The 22050-nt window shown below is 30.7% G+C and overlaps 1 protein-coding gene across 3 annotated transcripts; it reads right to left on the bottom strand.

The window, feature by feature from the left end:
* Positions 1-2415: 2415 nt before the first annotated feature.
* Positions 2416-21331, bottom strand: MED30 (Mediator complex subunit 30). Of its 3 annotated transcripts, XM_067288641.1 has the most exons (5): positions 21314-21331; positions 20794-21164; positions 12219-12380; positions 11975-12088; positions 2416-2958 (listed from the first exon to the last, which is right to left on the bottom strand). In XM_067288641.1, the coding sequence occupies exons 2-5, from the start codon at positions 21118-21120 to the stop codon at positions 2860-2862; spliced, it is 702 nt and encodes a 233-aa protein (XP_067144742.1). In that variant the 5' UTR covers positions 21121-21164; positions 21314-21331; the 3' UTR covers positions 2416-2859. The 3 variants fall into 3 exon arrangements, with proteins under 3 accessions (XP_067144742.1, XP_067144664.1, XP_067144804.1); XM_067288563.1 differs by lacking the exon at positions 21314-21331 and having other exon boundaries at positions 20794-21235; XM_067288703.1 differs by lacking the exon at positions 21314-21331 and having other exon boundaries at positions 11975-12076; positions 20794-21235.
* Positions 21332-22050: the final 719 nt, after the last annotated feature.

Below are 22050 nucleotides of genomic sequence, written 5' to 3'. Positions count from 1 at the left end.
TTGATCATTTTCAAGTCAATATTGTATAAATATTTGTACTTCCAGCAATCCTTGTTATACATTTCATTTTCCAGTTGCTCTTTTTCTTTCCTAACAAAGAAAAGATTTCAAACTTTCAACAAAACATCGAATCAATTGTCAGATTTTATTATTTGAATAAAAATTCAAATATACTTACATTTTAGTTGAATTTTTCACATCCCTATTCTTGAGGAAATCACCTCTAGATATATTGTATTTACACAAATAAACATCCACTAACTCTTTAATATAGTAACCTATATAAATAAACACCCACAGCCATTATGAATGGGTTGTATTTACTTTTTTTATATTATTTTTACATAAGAGATAACCAGAAACTCTAAGAAACTATTTTTAAAACTAATTGAGATTGTGTTTGGAATCTATGTAACATGTTCCATCTACTATAATTGGCAATTAACACAATTATTATTATGGAGTTAATTATTATCCAATAAGTAACAATAATTATAGCAAAGAGATGTAGATTGAACATTGAAATGAATTTCAATTAGTTTACAAAAATATGCATTCATTGGAATACTTTGTTGATAAAAGTGATGAAAATTTGCTTCAGTAAAGTTTTCACATGCATAAATTGACAAATATAAACCATAATCACCAAAATATTTTGCAGATAATTTAAAAATAAAGCTATTTAAGTGATTTATTTTTAAATTATCTATGAAATTTTTTGATTTTTTAAATGATTTTCATTTACAAACATATGTGCCTCTTTCTATTTAATAAATGAAGACCATGGGGCAAGAAACATGTTAACTCAGTTTTTACTAACTGAATAAAGATGAATAACCTGCCAAGTGCTTGAAAGAAAGTCACTTCATCGTGTCAGCATATAGCAACTCTGTTTTTTTTTCTTTTTTATTGGAAATTGTTGAAACATAGGGCAGATATAATTTCCAAACTCATGCATGACCCATAACTTCTCACAGACTAGCCTACAACCTCCGATATCATTTGACTGTCCTAAAATATTGAGAAAATTCAGAACTTTAGAATGATTTTCCCAGAAACTTGAAAAAATGATCCATTATGACCCATACAAGTTGCAATTTTGTGATAAGAAAATCCCCCTTCATGCAGGCCAACCATTCAAACTTTGTAACCTGCTTATATGGTCCCCTTTGTCATCAATGAGGCATAGTGACTTCTCATGAAACAGTTTACCAGTCGCAGACAATGATACACTACTTTCAACTTTCCTCTATTACCTCTATTTATAAGGCTAACACAGCTGTTCAGAGGGCACTTCTCAGCCCACTCATGTGCTATCACTCTGATATTCTAATCATTGGCATGTCATGCCCTGCTTTTCATTTCCTGTAAGTTTCAGTTTATTTGCATGATTCCTTCATGGTGTTTAATTTTTAATATTTTCAAATTGTTCATTAATGATTAAAAGAAATGCATTTAAAACAATATGACAGCATTTAAATTCAAAATCAATTAGTAAATGACAAATTAAAATACCTGATGACTTTTAATTATATACTATAATTAATGTTATTGAGCAAATGAATTATTATATTTCCAGAACTGAACTATTCATTTAACAGTTGAAATTTTGATCTTTGTTCTTTGGGGAATTAAGAAAAAATTATTTAAATAAATCAAAACATAATGAACAATTATTTATTGTGACATTGTCACAATGCAGGCTGTAATTTTTAATCATATTTTTAATTTAAAAATGTTTTCTTCCACCTCAAACTAGCAGTGTCTTGCACTTGTATATCATACTTTTTCTGATAACAACAGTGTCATGTCAGTCATCAACGTAACTCTGTTCTGGAGGGGGGAATTTTTAAATTTAAATTACATGACTTATGGTCTAGACTGGAAATTTGTATATAGTAATCAGGACCTCCTGCCCCCAAGCTTTCCATATCTGGTCTCAACTTCCATCTATCTAACACCGTTCTCAAGATTAGAGGAAGACAGACATAAGGGCAGTTGGAATTTATAGGTCTACAATTTTTTCAAATTGCAGCCTAATTAAAAAACTCATGTTTCTTTTGTAAATTGCTTACTTTTTCATTCCATTGAAGTTGTGGATCCTATCCAGGATTTTTCTTCAGGATGTATGAACTGTACTTTTTTATGTGATTTTTGTTTAACACAGGGTTCTTTAGAATGTATGCAGCATACAAAAAGATGGATAGACATATTAGGGTAAAATAAAAATTAATTTCTTTATCAGCTCCCAAATGACCCCAAGTAACTTATCAACTCATCCAAATAAATCCATGATCCTTTGGGGTTGTCAGCAACCAGGTTGAAATTCTGATTTAGAATATGAAATTTAAATTGATTGAACATAGGAATGTGTGGTATATTGTTATCACAAACATACAAAATTATAAATCAATAAATTTTTATTTTATTTTATTTACTTTGGTAATGTATACATTATGGTATTCTACAAAGATTTTTAGAATTTCAAACACAAATGTAACAATATTTTTATATATCTTTTCTCTAATGTAATTTATGAAATTTTTATACTGGTTCAAAGATGAAATTTAAAGAAAAACTTTATATCTTGATCTTTTCATAACAATTTAAAAACAAAGCATGCAAATGTGATTACATATACACAGAATTGATAATCCTATGTATATATTTTGTCAAGAATTCAAGTTTGACAGAAAATGATACATTAATTTTCAAAAAGTAAATTGTTAATATGATATAAATCATATTAAAGAAAAATGTACAAAAAAAAAAATTATATTAACTGTATATTTTATAAAACATAGTGTTTCTTTCAAAGCAAAAAACACAACTTACTATCTATCAATATAATTATTAAAATCATAATTTTCTCATAGTTAACATTGTATTGATATCCCAAATTAAACTCCTTAGACTGTCCATAATTTCTTTCAGCTGCCTATTTTTTAAAACAACTTGCTGTAATTAAAAAAATTATCAGTTTCAAAATAATTTTCAAATATTTTATGATTAAACTTATTTAATATATTTAAAATATATTTAATCTGCAGGACTCAAAATATTAACAACAACAACAACAAAAAAAAAAAAAAAAAAAAAACAATTACAAAAATGTAGGAACAATATATATTATACAGTAGACCCCCCTATAACACGGAACATATCTACCGTGTTATAGGGGAGTCTACTGTAGTTAAAACATCAAATATTTATGACCTTTCTTACTTGAATCAAAAATATAACAAAAAAGCAATATAAAACTTCATTTATTTATAAATAAATGAAATTCTACTTTGTTCTAATATTTTGTATTATTTTATATCAATGAGGAAGTTTAAGAAGCATCAATTATTTTACATTAAATCTTATACAGAGTATTCCCTTTCACCTTTATCCAGGCATATAAAGATATTTCCAGCATTGCATGAGTATGTGCATTGCTCCGCAATTGTGAAAGTATAATCATTTTGCAGTTGTGTTCACAAGTGTAAGGCATTGTAATAGTATTTCACTGATTAGCCAACTGCATGATGTTGGTCTTTTTATAAAGCCATTGACATTGTGTGTCACCATATGGTTTGTCAAGATCACATTTTTAATTTGCATCATGTTCTTATGATTAGTCATGGAACTACTAAATAATTTATACATGTCCCTTTCTTCAATGAATTAATATATTTTACTATAAACATTGCATTAAAACTAATGCACCATCTGCATATACTTGTGCACTACTGAAAAGATCTCTTTGGAACCTGGATAAAAGTTAAAGTAAACCCACTGTATTTTAAATTTGATCTATTATTTAAACGAATGTTTAAATAATACTTTCATTCATCTACTAATATAATTACATAACAAAACATTTTTTGGCTTTTTGAAATCCATCTTCTGACTTCATTACCATAGAATAATTGGAATATATATAAAATTTAAATTTCAATTCATTCCGTATATCAAATATAATTTACTTGTATTAAAAATGTTATAAGTTTATTTAAATATAATTTAATGAAATAAATAGAATAAATAAATAAAAAACGGTGTTATAAATAAATATTCTGCTGTATTTGAACGATTTTTGAACATTTACATACTATTGCTATTTTTATTTTATTTTAACTCTTTATAACACTGAAATCACTTAATTTTTATTCTATTTTGATTAATTAACTTATTTTGGAGGAATTGTGTAAAAACATAAATATAAGTTTGTTTTTATTTAAAACTTCTTTATTAGTCTAAACTATAGTATACTCAATAATGTTAGCAATAATTGTTAAATAAATAAGCCAAACAACTACCAGATTACATAGGGCTACTTTACCGCAATTAAATATAATCACAGAAAAGTAGCCTGATGTAATCTGGCAGTTGTTTGGCTTATTACAAATATATCAGGTTTAGAGATGTTTGTAAACTGTTAAATAAATAAATATTTGAAATATTCTATATATTTCATCTGATCCTCCACAGAAATTTCTACAGATTACAATAGAATCTCATTTTATCGGATTGCTTGGGCTGCCAAAAGTCATTCATTGTTCTGAGAATCTGTTAAATTGTGAACAACAGATTTCCTGCACACCAAGGAAAATATCTGTTTTTAACCTCCTATATAAAAGAAATTCCTGTACTCATGTATAGGAATTATTCACTCTTCAGATCTCTATTTTTCATTCTATAGAAACACATTACAAGATCATATATTATGTCATATATGTGTATGACAAAGCTGATAAAAACTGTATATACTGTAAGCACAAAAAGAAGCAAATTACATATGCTCATTAGCACTTCATTTGACTTCAAGATTTGTTAAAAAATACTTGCCCATCTTGATTTGTTTTGATGCCACTTTTCTGCCCATTGAATACAACCTCTTGATATTAGCAATGCCACATACAGCCTGTTTGTTTATGCTGAAACTTGTCAGGAAGATCTTCACGACTTGGAAAGACTCAATGTGCTTGCTAAATTTTGGCACTAAGCAGCATCAGAATGTTCACTAGGTAGCTCCTTAATTGTATCAGGCTGCTGACTCTCTTTGTATAATTCTTCAATAGTGCAATACATATCTCAGACAAAACAAGTGCATCACCAAACTCTACAAATTCCTGGAAATACCTAAATAGTAACCAAACAAACATTGAAAAAGTGTAATGTTTACAATAGACAGGCCTAAAAAAAATCCAGTATTCAGAGTTATGGATCCAATAAAAGAAAGTAAAGTTACAACATTGCTTTGGTGGGACCTGGGAATAAATCTATTGTTCCAAAAGCCACTAAAACAAGATTCTACTGTATGTCACATATTTTTACTGATAGATGCACAGTACTCAGTTGGGATTCTGGAAGTTTTAAAAAGTTTAACAGTCTCTTATTGTTAATGCACAGTGACATTTGTCAAATATTTGACAACCATTCCCCTTTCCAAATAAATTAACTAGACTGGTTCCTGCTACTATGCATTTTTACAACCTGGCAAAGACTCATAAAATGAGCTGTAAATAGCCTTTGAGAATATCATAGATGGATAGTTAAAATTAATAGATGGAAATCAAAGCAACAAAAACGATACAAAAGTTGAAAAATATTAAACAATTAATTACTAAAAAATATGATATTTACTATTAATGATGTTTTTATTATAAGGTTGTAAGGCAGCTAATTTTTCTTAAAAGTTCTCAATAGAATTTATGGTTACATGCATGAATATTATGAAAATGATCATGGAAGAATCCACAATACAACTCTTATAACTGATTTTTATATATTCTTATTATTTTTTCCAACTAAAATAACTTCATGCAGTTTAGCTACTTATCACAGGACACAGATTGAATATTTATTCCTCTTGATTGTGTGTGTTAACAAAATAGCTTTGTCTTCTATTTCACTTATCTTGTTGCAAAAAACTACTTAGCATTCTTTCATCATCATCAACTTTTTTTGTAATACAAACTCTTTAAATTAACTTAATGTATAAAAGTTGGAAAGTATGTTAATGAATTGAATTTAGATGATATTTATATTCAAGATAAACATCAAAAATAAATTATATAGTTAGAAATATTACACGGAAAGATTGATTTCAATATTTTCTGAACAGATTCATTAATAAAAATAAAATAATAGATAAAAACAGCTTCTTTCTATTAATAATTACATAAAATTGTGCAATTAAAACAATTTGAAGAATACTCTAAAACCAGGGGTCCCCAAACTTTTCAAGAGGCAGGCCACATTACTAATTCTGACAACAGCAGTGGGCTGGAGCAATTTAATATCACACACACACACACGTTTAAAAAATAATAATCATAGAACTTTATTAAAAATTAAGAAAATGCATTGAACACAAATAAAGTATATTACAAATATTGTTTTACTTTGGGAAGTACAGATAAGAAAACCATTATTTATTAAAGGGAAAAAAAACTTGACAATAAGTAGAATAATAAAAATGATGCCAAGTTTTGATATTTTGAGAAAATGGGACCTCTGTTTTTAAGTAAATATGGCCCTAGCTTCAGTTCAAATCATTTAACACAAGTAAAATATTTTTTAAATCAATTTTTTTTAATTGTCTAGAAGCATTGTGGCTGGATAAAGCCTTGTTGCAGGCCTGATCTGGCCCACAGGCCATAGTTTGGGACCCCTGCTCTACACTTTAAAATACATATGAATAAATACTATGAATATGTTTTGAACAGTCTTATCTTTTTAATAGAATGAATGAATAAATTTTAAAGTTGTAACTAATTTTTATGGTAACAATCACCTTTTCTTCTAATTGTAAACAATGAAGTATTCAGAAAATTACTTTCCCAATGAAGTCTATTGTAAATGTTTTCAATATTCACAAAAAGCAATCATTTTCAACTCTATCTTACCATCATTTTTAATTCCTAACAAAACACTTGACAAACAGAACAAGGAACCATACCTCTAAATGTGATCCTTCATCAGATGTAGCCCCCAAAATCAACTGCATGCAAATGCAAGTCATGCCACTAAGACTATTAGGTTTAACTATTTAGCTGATGCTATTATGCCAGCTTCACATAGCCCACTTGACTGTTCTTGGAGTACTTGATGTTGTATAGTTTTAGAGGGGTGTAGGGGCTCGCTGGGCACTGAGGAATGCGCTATAGCGAGCACTGAAGCACATGACTACATGCGAAGTGTTGATTAAGGCTCACTATCAATTTCATGCTAAATGTGAAAACGAGCAAACTAGGATTTTTATTGCTATTTGCAATTGCCAGTATTATATACAGTATTTACTTGAATATAAGACAATCTCACATATAGGACAAAGATCAAAATAAAGAGAATTAGATTTATTAATACAATTCTAATTTTATTTTGTTTAATCATAAGTAAAATATCAAATGCATGTAAATGCACACACTGTCCCGCAAAAATCTGTAAAATCAACAACATAATTTGTTCGTGTAAAGCTGGACAATCGGGAATCATTTTTGCCATTACTTAACAGTTAATTCACTCTTTATTACACTTATGAGTTTCTTCATATTCTGATTTCTAAATAATCATCTGTTTTCACATGGGAATGAATTAAAACTTATATCAGGTTCCCGTGTAATTTTGGAATTTAATTGAAAAACTTTGCTTTTCCTATTGCTATTCATCTTTACTCCTGACAATACACAAGAATGATTCAAACAACCCAGATAAAATACTTTCTGTTTTTAAACACCAGAAGGCAAGAATCCAGTAAAAAATGCAAATACCCAGTTTACAAAAATTATACAAAAATGAAAAGAATCCTTCGCTCGTGCGTATAGGACAACCTAGGTTTTTGAAACAGTGAAAAATGGATAAAAATCTTGTCTTATATGTGAGTGAATACGGTATTTATCACCACTTTAATAAAAATATCGCCAAGTGACAATTTGGCACTATGCAGCATGAGCCCTGCTATATATATATATATGTATGTATGTATATAGTGCACAAAAAAAATAATAAAAACAAACCAACTGCATGTGTGAGAATTTTAATAATAAATTAAGTGAATTTGAAATATTTAAAAATAATGTAATAAATCTGTAGCAGCAATAGAAATATTTCACTTTCTAAATACAATAGAATCTCCTTTTAACGGATTGCAGAACAACGGATTTTTTTCCAGGTTCCACTAAATGAATGTAATTTTACCTCCTTTTAGCAGATCTGTTACTCAGAATAACAGATTTTTTTCTACCCCAAATCTATTATAAACTTTGTGGTTTTTCAATGTTTAGTTAATCTGGAAGTTTGTAGAGTTTGATGATGCACTTGTTACATTTGGGATATGTACAATTGAAGAATTGTGCGAAGAGAGTCAGTTGGCTGATACAATTGAGGAGGAGTCACCTAGTGAACAGTCTGTCTGGGCCAAGTGTTGTGCCAAAATTTAGTGAGGCCATCAAGTTTTCCAAATCGTAAAGACCTTCCTGACAAATTTCAGCATAAACAAACAGGCTGAACTGGATATGACATTGCTAATAGCAAGATGTTGTTGTATTGAATAGGCAGAAAAGTAGCATTAAAAGAAACCAAGATGGACAAGTTTCTTTAACAAATCATGAAGCCAAGCAAAGTGCTAATGAGCATATATAATTTGCCTCTTTTTTATGCTTACAGTATGTAGTTTTCACAACATTGTCATACACACTTATGGCATAATATAGAATCATATATGGCATAATATGCATGTACAGTACATTACAAACATAGGTGTTTCTGTAGGATAAAGAAGAGAGATCTCAAGAGACTGAATAATTTCAAGCACTTGTATTGTATTTCTTAAATATAGGGGTTAAAAAACAGAAATTTTTTCAAATAATGGATATTTTCCTGGGTATGTGGGAAATCTGTGTTCGTGATATAATGGATTCTTGAAACAATGGATCATTTTCAGCAGCCCAAGAGATCCATTAAAACAAGATTCTTCTGTAACTAGAATGATCTTCATGAAAACAATCTGGTTTGATAAAAATCAAGTTTTATTCGAGATAAAATGAATTTTAGAAAATTACATCATTATTAGTTTAAAATATTCTAAAGTATAATAAATTCAAACCTCATATTAAACATGTATATATTGGGTTGTTCAGAAAGTAATTTCGTTTTTTTATTACTAGAGGAATTAGATGTATTTTTACCAGCCAATTTTATTTTAAATCACATTTTCATTATATATTTCGGCAGCTGACATTTTCAGGCTTATTTGTAAAAAACTTGTTTGATTCTGTACAATTGTTTTTTTTTTTTTCGGTGACCCATCAAATATGGAAAATCGAAAGCATCATTTTTGGCATATTTTACTTTTTTATAACTAAAAAATCAAAATACTGTTCAAACAAGAAAAAACTTATGTTACATGTTTGGAGAAGATGTGTTGAGAGAAAGACAGTGCCGAAACTGGTTTACAAAATTGCGTTCTGGCAATTTTAATATCGAAGATACACCACATTCTGGATGGCCATTTGAAGCCAATGAAAACAAAATAAAGGTACCGATTGAAGCAATCTGTCGTATAACAACACGTGAAATCACTAAGAGATTAAATCTGTTAAATTGAACCGTTTATTATTACTTAAAACGAATTGGTTTCGTTTCAAAGCTCGATATATGGGTTCCACATGTTATTAAAGAGAGATGCTCTCTATGGTGGGATTTTAAAGAAATTTGTTTTTAAGCTTTTACCAGACAATTTAACAATTGATTCGAAAGTGTACTGTCATCGAGTAAACAAATTGAGTAACATCCTCAAACAGAAAAGACCAGAATTGATCAACAAACAAAGTGTAGTGTTTTACCATGATAATGCCAAATTTCACACAAGTTTGATAACTGGTCAGAAGCTGTTATAGCTTAGATGGGATGTGTTATCACACCAACCATATTTGCCAGATCGGGCACACTCAGATTATTACTTGTTCCAGTCTATACAAATTTTTTTCAACTGTAAGACATCTACTTGAAATGACAATGTCAAAAATCACTTGAATCAGTTTTTTGTAAACAACGATCAAAACTTTTATGAATGTGAAATCATGCTACTACCAGAAACAATGACAACAGGTATTTGATCAAAATGGTGAATATATAATTCAATAAAATATTTATTTATTATAAGAATATTGCGTTTATTTTTCTATGGAAAAAACGAAATTACTTTCCGAACAACCCAATAAAAGCTAACTAAGTCAACAAATGCAGTTTAATGGTGTTGATTTATTAGATTATACTAGGTTCATAATTCTTCATTTCTAATTATAATTTTCATAAAATAAAATTAATATTTAAAGTCTAAAATAAATATAACACATTACAAAAATAATTCTAGAGACACTTTTAAAAAATTATTATTATTTAAAGTAAGGTAAAATCAAAAAGTAAATTTAAATAAAATTGAATTACAAAATTCAAGTTGATTATTTGTGCTAAAAATCTTACTTTCATTTGAATAAAAACCCAAAATTTTATTTTTTAAATATTTAGAAAAAAATTCATTTTTGCTATACTACATTCTCATTTGTCAGAAAAATGCATTCAGATAAAAATCTATATCATTTAGATCCTTTTGTTTAGAATTATCTTGTAGAAAAATTTTTTCAAACAGAAATGACACTTTCTATAGAATCAATTGAACTGCACAATGCCTTTTTAATAAATTAAGTTTTAACTTTTAATCAGATAATAAAAATATAAACCTAGTATCAAATTAATACCAAATTCATTAAATTAAATTAGCTTTTTGTATTATTTAATTTAATAATCTTATTCAGTAAAGTTATACAAAAAAAAAATATATATATGACACTATATATAAAAAGTTTAAACAATTTATAGTGTCTATAAATCATAAATCCAGACTTAAATTCATTATCTATTCAAATATATTGCCCATATTATTATCAAACATTTTTTTTCTTGTTATTAAATTATTTTTACAAAACACTCTTGAAAGAATGGTAGTGTCTTGTAAAAATAGCATGACCAGGACTTTGAGTGTGTTGTTCTTTCCAATTTTGCACTATTTTTAAAGTTCTTATAAGATGAAATAAATGAATATATGAGATTGAAAATGAGACAAGTTTACCATTCTGAGGAAATGCAATATTGTATTCAATTTGTTTTTTCTGTGAACTGTCAGAATGAGGTACAAAACACAGTTAGTTATCAACTGTACCAATATTATATTTACCGTAAAAATTACATATATTACTACAAATCTATCCCATCAAATATCATCTTACTTCCACTATCAAATCCCCATCCAACCAAATCCAAATTTACAAAATCCTCAGTAATTTCCAAACATTTCAAAACAGGATTCATTGACTTTAAGTTTATAAGTTATATCAAATTTTTTATGTATAAAACAATACATAAAAACACTCTTCACTAGAACATCATACTGTATTTTCATGTGTATTATCTGCAGAAAATTGATGGAACAAAATAAAATTTTGCATAACATACATCACTATATACCTTCTGGCTATGGAGCAACCATTCATCCATACCACAGGGTATGCAGTTACAGGGTTCATAATTGCAATTTAAATCAGCATTTAACCCATCCCATCACATAGCTCACTTCTTTTTTCAACTTATCTTTTAAAACACACATAATCATGGAAAATACATTTGAAAATACAGTAATTTAAATGTTTCCTGTGTTTCATAGTTTAATAAAAAAAATATATATAAATTTTTTGAAGGAGAACAAAACTTTATAGTTTTCTTCACATCTTAATGCTTTTTAGTGATTTATAGATCCTCAAAAAGTAACTAAAAATTATTTCAGTAGTCAATTTTAGGTTAGGAATTATTGATTTAATTTATGAACATGCTGTATTTCTAAATTTCATTTTCCTATATGTTATATCATCCTAAAATAACTCCTAACGTAGCCTGTATATAGAAAACCAGGGTTAATTTAAATTGTTACCTCAGCAAGTTCTTTGTGTTCTTCTGATAGATATTTTACAGTATCTGAGATTTTTCTATCTTCTTGTCTATTGTCTATTTCATCTTTCATAGGAATAAGACTCTGTGAAGAAAACTTTAGTATTTTTATTACAACATATCGCTTTAATAACAACAACAATAGTTAAAAAATAACATAAAACAGAAAAAAAAAACATTTAAATCAAACAAAAATTAAAAAACAGCAATCAATGAAAGCAACTAACTTCTATATGAGTATATTCCATTCCTGTTGCACAATTTTCATTACACTTTTCATGAATTCGTCTTAGCCTTTTAAAAAGCATTCCAATGCTTTTTAAACTTTCCTGAAGTTTATTCTTTTTATCGTCCAGAGAACTTAAACTCTGTGCTGTGCCATTTGGAGGCTGAAAAAAAGTTATTTAAAAAAATAATATAATAAACTCTAATCTTAAATATTTATATAAATTGTATACAGTAATAACTAACATCCATTTTATTATTGCATATTGTCAAGAAACATATTTCACTGTCATCTCATTCATACATATTGACTCCAATGTCTGACATCTTTGACTAAATTTTAATGTCTGACAATTTTTTTGAAACTGCTCACTACTTTGGATGATCATGCTAACTTCAAACAATTGTTTTTTGATGTGTTTTAATGTATTTTCTGCTAGGATGCATTTCTATCAGGGCCACTAGGCCTGGGGCTAGAAATGCAAGCATTTTGGGTCATAAAAATTCAAAACAATAATAATAATAATAAAATAATAAAAAAATCATTGCATCAAAACCATACCTGCTGACATATGGCCACAAATGTCCATCACACACACCTACATGGCATTCATATCACCTAACAACACAATCCTTTCATTTGCCTTGAATTCATTCAAGACATCCAACAGAACACTACAGAATCCAACAGATCCACTACAGAATTCATCCTTCTCTCCAAACACTCTGGACTCAACTGGAGCATACACACCAACACACAATAACCTTGTACAACCGACTTTCATTCTCAACCAGACAATCCTATCATTAACTCACTCAGAAGGTTAACACAATCTTTCAGACAGGGACTAACATAGAGGCTCACTCCATGTTTGTCAAATTCTCTTATAGGAACACCAGAAGATACACATAAAAATCCCTTCCACTCATCCAAGCACTTACTCTTATATTTTGTTTCAGATGCACACAATACATCTACTTTTCCTTCATGCATCACATTCAACAGCTGTTGTTCAACTCAGACAGGCCTAAACATTCCATACGCTGAATCTCACCTCACATTCACATCTCTTAACATGAGGCACAGAAGTCTCTTTCCACTTTATTCCATTTTTAACAAAAGCTCTTTTTGCAGGGAGGGTTGTCAGTCTTTTCCCAACCCCCAACCTGAAGGACCAGGATACTCCCTTAGTCTGACCTCTCACCTGCAACCTTTCCTGTATGGATGACCCTGCCAGTAGCCATAGCTACCACCAGTTAAGCAAGGCACATAAACCCAACCATCATTATAAGTTACAGATATCACTGAGAAGTAACCATAATACTCTTCAGTATGTAATATACAAAAGAATTTACATAGGACACAACTGCTGCTAAAAACCTTCAATAAATTACTTTGGTAAGAACTATTATACATCAGATCTACTGGTAAACATAATTAAGCCAAAATAAGCACCTCCAACATTAATAGTTTACATAAAATAGTACTACAACAGTACCAATAAATTCAATATATGATAATAGAATACTGTCATATATTGAATTTACTTACTTGGCAGAGCACCTTTACTTATTGTAATTTGCATCAATGATGTACAATGGAAACAGTTTGAGGTATAGGCAGCACAATGAGTCTCTTCTTGAGCACATCACAAGAGTTGCTCTATTCCGAGATAAGTCTTCTGATACAAAGTAATGTAATTGATGAGCAACTACGTAAATTGTATCACTTTGTGCAACTGTTCAATGAGCAATACAGAAATTTTAATGTAAAAATAAACCATCAATTTAATGTAAACTATGATATGTATAATATAATTAGGAATTATTATATTAAAGGTTTAAACTTTTTGTGAAATAATTTTATTGCAATACGGTGTAACTAATAGCAGAAAATATTTTATATTAGAAAATAGCTTTAGATAGTATTTTGCAGTAACAGAATAATATCAAGTACATTTGTTGTTTGCCACACATCAAGAAATTCTTTTATTTTTTAGAAGTTATATTGTTCACAAAATCAAAGTGTAAACAGAAATTGAAAATATAATAGAATTGCAGACCCTTTTCCCATTCCTATGTCACTTCCAATTTCATTTAGTATGTAAATAAAAGTTTGTTTCAGTTCATGATCACATAAAACGTGTGTGTGACGGACGAATGGACGAAGGTGTTCAATCAAATTTTTTTTCGATTGTTTTCCCTCCACCATTTTATCAAAAGATCTGTTGGAACCCATAAAAATTATTTCCCACGAACTTATCCACGAACACGATGGATCATTCCTCATTGAGGATGATCCATCTAGTTAGGCATATGTCACCCGGAATGTTTAGAAGTAATTCACGTATTGGACACCCGACCCTTAACAACGAGATTCTGACCTCATGGAAAAAACCCAAGTGGAAAAATAATACGAAGGAACGATGACAAATCCAGTCAATCGTCGTTTGGTTAGCCCTGCAAGCCCAACCCTGGAAACCCTTCCCGCAACCTTCCGATCTACTTCCAAAGCGCTACCCCACCAAGAAGACTGAGAATTAATACCGTGGAAATATTACTGTGTAGATTGGTTTATACTGTGGACGGTTTTATTCTGCGGATTGTGTGCTTCTGTGGAATATACTGTCTAGGATCGTGGATACCTGGAGGTTAAGAACATCTCCTTAACCAAGGTATTTATCAATGTGTGAATCGTTTGTAAACTCTCTCTCTCCGTGTATCTAGGAATATGTCCTTGTTAGCTATGCGTCGTGCTGTAATTTTTTATAGATTTTTATTAAATTTATTCTTGTTACTTAGCCAGTGTCCCGAGTGACTCACTTCCTCGGTTCTCCTACCTCCACAGCGAACGTATCCGCTCACCCGCGACCGCTCGCGTGACGTAAGAACCCCCGTTGCAATTTCCGAGTCCTGACAGACTTGGTGGTGTCACATCCTGACGAGGGGTCAAAGAGACTCTGACCCTCCGATCACATATGCTACAAGAAGATTTTGAAAATCCTCTTATAATGACAATGTAGATAGATCCTTCATTGTTTTCATACCACTTGATTCTATTGATAGTATCTTGTCTTTCACAATTATATCCATTTTTCTTTTCAACTACTAAGTTACAATAAAATTTAAATATATATATATATATATATATAATTTATATATAATATATATAATTTAAATATATATATATATTTAAATTTTATTGTAACTTAGTAGTTGAAAAGAAAAATGGATATAATTGTGAAAGACAAGATACTATCAATAGAATCAAGTGGTATGAAAACAATGAAGGATCTATCTACATTGTCATTATAAGAGGATTTTCAAAATCTTCTTGTAGCATATGTGATCGGAGGGTCAGAGTCTCTTTGACCCCTCTATATATATATATATATTTATGTTGCAGCTGGATTGTTGATTTACCACTTTATAAAGCATTCAGCCATTTGATTAAACTACACCTTTTTGTAATAAAGCTAAGTTAACATTCAGCTTGTTTGTTGTTATATTGCATTTTACAATGCAGCTGACTATGTTTAGCTGTATTGTAAATCAGCAGAAATCTCAGCCTCTTCACTGAAATTTGAATTATTCATTAAGGTTAAGGACAAAAATATTAGGAAGTAAAAAAAAAACATATATTACATAAACGAAATTATTTATTTATAAACTTGAAAATTATAAAAAGGAGTACAGTATTTGAATTACTTCCTACTTTTAGGAAAAAATATAATTATTTATATTAACTAATTAACTTAACAGTTAATTAACTTAACTGTTCATTGGTCATTTATAATCTTTAAAAACATGTATTGCTATTAAGTATTCTTAATGTTTAGGTACTTTATTATAATTAATAAGGTAAAATCATGATGTAAATAAAGAGAGGTAGTTTGACATACTAAACAGTGCAAAATTAAATTATAAAAATAAGAAAACGCTTTAAAACCATTAAATTTCTTCAATAGTTACAAAATAATATTAAATGTATCAAATAGATATATTATTTATTAATGCAAGATAAACTAAACTGACATTTAGATCTGCAAAGAACTTTCTTTTTAAGACATGCACATTTATTAGTGAGGGACTGATTTTTCACAGGTTTTCATGAACATTTTTGAAATCCTTCACCATCAAATAATGATTGGTTAGTCAAGGCTTCTCACAGAGATATTGATCTTTCTAGTATTTCATCATTATAATCATTTGATGACTCTTGTAATTTGTAAGACAGAACCAATTTTTAATTATTCCAGATTTAGTCCCTACCTTGTAAACTCTTTCTGAAATCAACAATTTTTTCCATAACATTTGGTATCTAAAAGGCCATGATCTATTTTTGGTACATCAATAAAAATACTTTTCCCAATATCTAATAGGGGAAGTTTCTTAGTGGTATTGTCTTCTCTGCAGCTCATTTAACTCCTTTATGCACTTCTCTTTCAATTTGTATATTATGTGTCAGAAAATGAAGCAAATAAATGATTTTAACAACGCACAGAAATATACAGTTGGATGTAACACGAAGAAAAGCTGAATGAGATGGAGACAAAGTGCCACATACCAACGTAGCAGAACAAACAAGATAGTGACCTATGACCAAAAAAATGTAAAGCATGCTAACATAGCACCATCTAATACAAAATATATCTTCGTACACCAAGATTACATTTATACTTTCTTTCATACTCCCTCTATCGCTATGTGCTACATACGTAACAAATATCAATTATTTCAATTTAATTTTAACATTTTCACGAATCTATTGAACTTGATTCCTGTTAGCAGTTTCATTAAGACATCTGTGATCATCAGGTCCATTCTTAAATAATAAATCACAATTTCCCCTTTTTCGACTAATTCTCAAGTGACATGAAAGCTTATTTCGATATGTTTACTACACTTGTGAAAAACCGCATTCTTCAATAGCTGTATCGCACTTTGGTTATTGCAGTAAACACAAGTGGGATTCTTTATACATCTTTTAAAACCCATATGTACTAAAGTCTTTTTATGTAGGTTATTTCATGCATGTAAAACATGAATGCATTTCAGGCATTCATGTTTTACGGAAGCTTCAGCTAGAGCTGAATACTCTGTTTCCATGGTTGACATTGCAACAGATGTCCGTTTCTTTAACTTCCAACTAATTGGACTGCCTGCTAACATCAGAATGTTACCTGTACACAACTTTCTGTCGTCTACATCTGCAGCTCAATCCGAATCCGTATAGGCTTTAAACTCTTCGTTGTTCTTGATGTATGTTATTTCATACTTAGAAGTACCTTTGAGATATCTCAAAACACACGTCACAATCATCCAATGTATTTTGCCGGGATCAACACAAAACAACTTAATGTGCTCACAGCAAAAGCAATGTCTGGATGTGTTGTGGTTGCCAAGTAGATGAGACTTCCGATGAGCTCTATAAGGCCAATTTTTCATGTCTCGTCTCTCGTTGTGGACCCATTTTTTTCCTTCAAAATTTTCATATTTAATTCTATCAGTGTAGTGACAGTTTTCACATCCTCTAAAGTTGAATAGACACTCCCGCTGAAGTAGCCCATCTTCAAATAAAGGAAACTGTGCTCAAAGGAAGACTGTAAAATGACTTTTGGACAAACCCTTTTTGTTTTCTCCCTTTTTAGTTAGAACATGTTCTTAAAAAAAAGGAAAAATTGTTTCGAATGTCTTCACCAATTCATTAATACATTTTTTTTGTGTCAGACTGATGCTACCTGTTAGCCTTTCTTTCTTTATTTCAACACCTAAAATGTTACTTATAAGGCCTCGGTCTACTATTTCGAATGCTAACTTCAGTTTCAATTTGTTGGTCTCAAGGTTTTCAATCTTCTTCACCACCAATATTAAATTGTCTATATAAACGATGAGTATCACTTGATCACTTGAAAAGGTAATGTGTTTTGTAGTTTTACGGAACTTATTGTTTGTTGATTTACTTTTAAATTGACATTCACATCATCCATGCCAACTGCTTGCACATAATTCTCTGTGGCAGTATATACTTTAGACTGTTCAATTTGATCTAGGGTTAAGAATTTATATTGGTTATTATATCTTGTCACACCACTATCTAAATACCACTTGTGAATTCCATGTTGCATGCAATTGTAGTAAGGGCACTGCTAGTAACTTTTAGTCTGTGCATTTTGTTTTTGATTTACAGTTTTTACTGATATGTCCATTTTTACCACAGTTATAAGACTTTCAGTCAAACCTTTGGCCTCTGAATCTTGTACTATTTTCCCTTGAGTTCATTTGTGACTGCTTTACACAGTCAGACTTTTCCTTTGAAAACAATGTATTACTTCTTCATTCTCAGTTAGCTTTGTAATGTGCTCTCTCTGTCTTGGTTCCTCCTCTTTTAATTTTGCTTTGAGGATTTCCAGCAACAATGTCATCACGTGACTCTATGGCTATACTAAAATTTTCATATTCATCCAGTAGTGATCTGAGAAGCATAATCAATAGTAATTCTTCTGGGATTTCTATTCCTGCTTCCTTTAGTTGATCAGCTTTACTAGTGAACTTGTTTACGTACTGTGTAATCATCATATTCTGCTCTTTTTCCATTTATAGTAACTGTTTGTACAACATTGCCTTTCTAAAAGGGCCACATGGCTGAAATATTGCCTTACATCCATCCCAAACTTCTTTAGATGTTTCAGTGTTTTTCACTATTCAAATGCCCACGACTAAGGCTTACATTTATTACTGCCAATGTCATTGCATCTTGCATGATCCACTCCTATGGGCTTCTTTCTGATTTCATTTCAGTACCGTCATTGTATTTCCAAAGATCATTCATTATATATGAGAACACATCTCATCTGTATTTTCCAAAGTTTATAATTGTCCTTGTTCAACTTCTCAATCTTTGAGAATCCACTAGGACCTGCCATACTGTATTAGATAATAAATCCACTTACTTACTTCTTATACTAGATATTCTTTCCTGGTAAGCAACCCTGGGCCCATAACCTGTCAGAAATGATGCAAATAAATGAATCTAACAATGCACAGAAATATACAATTAGACGTAACACAAAGAAAAGCTGAATGAGGGGAGACAACATGCTACACACAGACATAGCAGACCAAACAAGATCATGACCTATGACCAAAAAAAACGTAAAGTGCGCCAACAGTACATAGTGCTGTCTAAAACAAAATATGTCTTAGCACACAGAGATTAAATTTTTACTTTCTTTCACATTATGCTTGCTTTTGCATATAAAACAGATAATCTTTGACCCATAATCTTCATTGCCTTCAGACAATCCATTAATAACATGAACAGGTTTAGAGCAAGAACAACACACACTGGACAAGTTATAACATACTGAATGTTTTCTACGTCTTTTACAACTTTTTCATCACTAGTGGCAAAGAATGCAATGAATTATGCAACATATTCTCAAAAATCTTGCAAACACAGACTATAAAAATTAATTTCCTTGTGTAATAATCTTAATAGCTACTAAAATGACCTATCAAATCACAATTATTTAATTTGATAGTTGACTAAGATATTTCTTTATATCTGAGAACACTTTGCCCATTTTTCCATTTTACCACAAAATTATGTCTAAAGGTGACATGAATACAGAAAGGTATTACTCTTCTAGACCAAAACAAACAATGAAATAATTTATGTAGCCAAGTGAAATTTTTGTAGTCCAAAAAGTAGGAAATGTGCCAAATAATTTTTTTTATACCAAACTAAAACAAGAGTAACCCATTTTGGTAGTCAAATCTGGCAATGTTGCTTAGTGCTCAAGGGTTAAGAATCAGAAGTAAATACAACAATCTGGTTGTTTATCTAATGCCTCATTGTAAAGCAGCTAATCATACTATAAAATACTATAAAATGCAAGTCATACTATAAAATGTAAAATGTCATTCAATCCAGTAGGATTTCGTTAATGTTCAGCCACTTTACAAAGACACTGAACATTAGTTAGCTTTGATTAAACAGCATCATTTTGTAATAAATGGCTAGACATTTTGTAAAGCGGCAAACTTAACAATCTAGCTGCGACATATATATGATCAAATAGATAAAAAAAGAAACATAAAATGCAAAAACAAAGACAGGTGTTTATCTGCTCACGACTGTGAGTTACTCTACACTAGAAAAACCTCTCGTTTGAAACTAACAAAAATAGCTGTTCTTTTACTCCATTTACGAAACATTGTATGCATGAGACCTAGTTGCAGCTCACCGACAAGTCACACAATGATCTTATAATGCATTTCATTTCACAAAGTTGAAACTCTGCACTGCCCATAGTGTTCATTCATACTGAATTTTTATCATCATAATCTCAATATTAATTCAATTAGCCAAACATGTGTTTTAGTTTGTGGCAGAATGATGCATGATAACTAATGCACAGTTGTTGTTACGAGTGTTGTTTTACTTGTTTGCAACTCTGATAAAAGTTTACCAAAAGGTATTTTGTTGTTTACTAGACCAATAGTTAGGAATGTTTCGATTTTACAATAGTTTGATAATGTAAGATAAATTCTTGTTTGAAAATAATTACTCACCTGCAGAACCTTCAGAGTCTGAAACAATTCTGTAGTCTTACTAACAATTTCTTGAACAGTTTCTTGACCTATTCTACAGAGTAAAGCTGTATTAAAGTCTTTGTGAGGCTGTGCAGGTTGATTGGGTGGCACACCAGCTGGAGGACCGACATTACCCGAAGGATCCACCATTCCCGACTGTCCATCGGGGGCAACAACTTGTCCTAAGTTTTGATTCTGCTGAACCATGTTCATGGGAGGCATTGTCTGTGCAGGAGGGTAATGTTGTGGGTGATGAACTGTCAGATGAGGTTGACCTCCCAGAGATTGCTGATACGGAGATGTCATATTGTTTATAGTATATGTTTTCTTGATTGATAAGCTGTACTGTCCTGCAGTAGATTAAAAGTTAAAGTATAAGTTTATAAAATATATTTTCACTCAAATAAAACTCCCAACTGAATTTACGTACACGTTGACCTGAACCAAGATTCTTGTTCTTGTTCTTGTTCAAATAAAACTCCCAACTGAATTTACGTACACGTTGACCTGAACCAAGATTGGAGCTGAACAAGTCTACTTACTGACACCTGGTGTTCGATTACGGAAAATGGCGTTCTTATTAAATAGCAGAAAATTATTTGATATTTTATATCCTGTATATATGAAAAATATTGTTTTTATAAATTCCATCAAATAATGAATTTATTAATAACAAAAAATGTATTTGATGGAGAATATTAAAAAAAACAAAAACAAATATTGAGAAAGACAAGTTTAATGGTAAAAACTGTACATTCTCAACCCACCAGAACCATTATATGCGTTAGGACCTTGGTTCGATTCCCGACCATCACGTGAATTTTTTTGGCCAGATGGCCGAGCTGTGAAGTTGGCAGCCTACCGCTCTGGGGGACCTGGGATCGAATCCAGACGGCTCAAGAAATCCCCAGGAATTTTTCGGGGGGTGGTCCTCATCTTAAGTAATAGCCTCTGCTCCGCCGAATACAGAGTTCTAAGAGACGATGTTCTAATCATAGGCCGGTCCATCGCCTGGCGGGCACCGAGCTCCTAGAAGAATGAAAGCCGGACCCGAGATAAGTGCTTTGGCTCTGGCTCGGGCTCGGGCTCGGGTTCTGGTGGGTCCGAGGACTACCAACCCTAATGTCTTCCTTGCCTTCCCCGCCTTCCTTGCCTTCATCGCTCTCAGAAGCGGCCCTCTCACTTTGACATCCATTTTGGTGCGGTCAAAGCCGCACCCCAGAGTACTCTACCGTA

This window comes from Centruroides vittatus, unplaced genomic scaffold (genome assembly GCF_030686945.1).
Source record: "Centruroides vittatus isolate TY-2023 unplaced genomic scaffold, ASM3068694v2 contig_1031, whole genome shotgun sequence".
NCBI classification, from domain to species: domain Eukaryota; kingdom Metazoa; phylum Arthropoda; class Arachnida; order Scorpiones; family Buthidae; genus Centruroides; species Centruroides vittatus.
Note: the sequence above shows the minus strand (reverse complement) of the source record. Positions and strands in the feature narration are given on the sequence as shown.